We start from the raw sequence: 3,088 nt of genomic DNA, 5'->3' as shown, positions 1-3,088 counted from the left end.
CTTATTCATTTTTTCCTCCAAATCTGGTAACATGCACTTTTACTACCCAGTTTATCCAAGAGATGAGCTATTCTAGAGTCTCCAAATTAATTTAACATATTCTTGTAGCAAGAGATGAGCTATTCTAGAGTTAATGAAACTGAACTTTCATTCAGACTTCCAAATTTTATATATTTATTGTTATATAGATGTGACTGCTTGCAAATATAAGGTGTGTAGAACATTTGAAGCAGTCTGTGATGGAAAAAGTTGAATATAGAATGGAGAAAACAGGTGAAATTTAAGTGGTTTGATGATACAACTTACATCCACTCACAAGAGCCAAACGTTACATTTTTCTTATTCAATTTTCTTGAAAATCTGATTAAAAAAATTTTGCGAAATCAGGGAATGGGAGCAAGGTCTAACCGGTTTGATATGTATGTTTCATTAATTCTATTTGAATCACAAGAGCATAGTTATTTAAGAGGAAATAGATGAAATTATTTGACTAATTTGAATCCATGGATAAATTTAATTACATTGCCTAGACTCTTAGAGTGAACCACCAGTCCCCTATATATATCAAGCTAGCTATAGGTGCAAAGGGAGAAAATTCTCATTTGATAACATAAGTATAATATAAATTAATTTATACAGCTGTATAAGAATAGTCTATATTTTAAGCATAGTCTATTTTTTTTAATAAAAAGAAAATTGATATATTATGATTCAAACTTTAGTTCTCTTTCAAAGAGAGACCAATTACAAGGTTGTTGGTAATTTTCAAAATTTTTATTATAAGCATAGTCAAACAAATGGGAAGCCCAACAAAATAAAAGCTGAAAAAAAGAATATATTGTAATAATAGAAAATAAGAGAAATAGAAAATGGGAAAGTTGGTGGCATAGCCCAATGGAAGAGGTTTGAATACAGTAGGCGCGACAAAAATGACAAAGTTGAAATTTCATATGTTGAGGGGCCAGTTGATTCATAAACTACATAGACGTGTTTCCATTTATGTAATACACGACAATGACCGAAAGCCCATACATGCAATGCTGTAGTGGTGGGGACCTATGAAACGCACTACGTTTACATCTTTGGAATTTGGTGTTTGGTTCTTCTCAAACCGCGTGTAATGGTTGGACATTCATCACCAATATGAGGATTGAGGCGGCACCGACCCCAGTTGGCTCTATCAAATGCTTAGCAAAATTTGTGAAAGTTTTATGAAAAGATCAAACGCTGTAGTCAATGTCTAGCTGTTACCAACTCTCTCTAATACACCAACTCTATCTATATTCTATTCGGCAAGGATTAGGAACCTTCTAATTAGACACCTCTTCACCCTGGCCTATATAAATTGTGCAAAAATATGACTTAGTTGCACATCAAAATCTTAGTTCAAGACAAACACTAAAGTTTCACTACTGTTTATCAAAAACAACCTCCCTACTCTTTAATATTGTGGGTTTCAAAACATCAACCAATGGCTTCTTTCTCTTTAATTCGTTCATCTTGTCTGCTAGTTGTGATAATGGCTAGCTCTCTGATGTTGGCTTTTGCGGGTAATTTCTACCAAGACTTTGACCTTACATGGGGAGATGGCCGAGCTCAGATACTCAACAATGGAGATCTTCTTACTCTCTCCCTTGACAAAGCCTCTGGCTCTGGTTTCAACTCCAAGAATGAGTATCTGTTTGGCAAGATTGATATGCAACTCAAACTTGTTTCTGGTAACTCTGCTGGCACCGTGACTGCCTACTATGTAAGTTCTTGTTCACAATATTGTTGCTCCTAAAAATTTATCCCCCATGAGATATTTCAACTTGTTAGTGATTAGATATATTAAAGACACTATTTTTTACATGGCATTTGCTAATAATGACTTACATATTGCAGTTACGCTCAGAAGGGTCATTGTGGGATGAGATAGACTTTGAATTTTTGGGCAACCTAAGCGGTGATCCATACATTGTTCACACAAATATATTCAGCCAAGGCAAAGGCAATAGAGAGCAGCAATTCTACCTATGGTTTGACCCCACCGCTGATTTCCACACCTATTCCATTCTTTGGAATCCCCAACGCATCATGTAAGCACAAAATCCATTCAATATGTATCTCAGAATTGGTTTTTACTATTTTGGTTCTTCCTTTCTTAAAACTACATATACTGACACCATTTTTGTTCTTTTCTCAGCTTATCTGTAGATGGCACTCCCATTAGAGAGTTCAAGAACTTGGAGTCAGTTGGCGTTCCATTTCCAAAAAACCAGTCCATGAAGATACACTCAAGCCTCTGGAATGCTGATGATTGGGCCACAAGGGGTGGACTAGTGAAGACAGATTGGACACAAGCTCCTTTCACAGCTTCCTATAGAAACTTCAATGCAAGTGCTTGTGTTTGGTCCTCTGGGGCATCTTCTTGTAGCTCAACTTCACCTTCCACCTCAGGTAGCAATGCTTGGCTCTCCGAACAGATGGACTCAACAAGCCAAGAGAGGCTCCAGTGGGTGCAAAAGAATTACATGATATACAACTACTGCACAGACACTAAGCGATTTCCTCAAGGCCTTCCTCCAGAATGCACTGCCACAAACACGTCCTAAATACAACACATCTTCCTCATTCTTTTCCCTATTTAGTCAAATACTCGCTTCTGAAAGTTATACAATGCAATTACTTAATTCTTTATATATGTTGTAACCAAAAAACTTGATACAATAATATTGATCACTTTCACAGAGTAACATGACTAATTGATACGTACAAATATATACGTGACTTATTATTATTATTATTATTATTATTATTATTACGCACATCGTTAATAGGTGCTCGTAGAGACAGAGCCACGATTTCAAGTGAGTGGGTGCCAATATTTTATATTTGTGTGTGTGTGTGTGATATATATATATATTGATAAAAGTGTTCTTAAAACTTAAAGCCCTAGGTCTAAGTGCTTCATCACTTAATTAAAACAAAGTTTATTTAATAAAACGCACCTCATATGAGCCTTTTTGTCGCTTTTGAAGATGCACAAAGTAAACCTAGGTGTGCATTGAAATTTTTTGTTAAAAAATATATAAATCATTAAAACAAG

General features: G+C 35.4%; 1 protein-coding gene across 1 annotated transcript; it reads left to right on the top strand.

Moving 5' to 3' along the window:
• Window positions 1-1,360: 1,360 nt before the first annotated feature.
• LOC112028322 (probable xyloglucan endotransglucosylase/hydrolase protein 23) lies at window positions 1,361-2,731 on the top strand. Its single transcript, XM_024060991.2, has 3 exons — window positions 1,361-1,750; window positions 1,885-2,078; window positions 2,186-2,731. Exons 1-3 carry the CDS (start codon window positions 1,472-1,474, stop codon window positions 2,592-2,594), a joined length of 882 nt encoding a protein of 293 aa, XP_023916759.1. The 5' UTR covers window positions 1,361-1,471; the 3' UTR covers window positions 2,595-2,731.
• The last annotated feature ends 357 nt before the right edge of the window (window positions 2,732-3,088 follow it).

The sequence above is a fragment of the Quercus suber genome, unplaced genomic scaffold (assembly GCF_002906115.3).
Source record: "Quercus suber isolate HL8 unplaced genomic scaffold, Cork oak 2.0 scaffold_708, whole genome shotgun sequence".
NCBI lineage: Eukaryota > Viridiplantae > Streptophyta > Magnoliopsida > Fagales > Fagaceae > Quercus > Quercus suber.
Note: the sequence above shows the minus strand (reverse complement) of the source record. Positions and strands in the feature narration are given on the sequence as shown.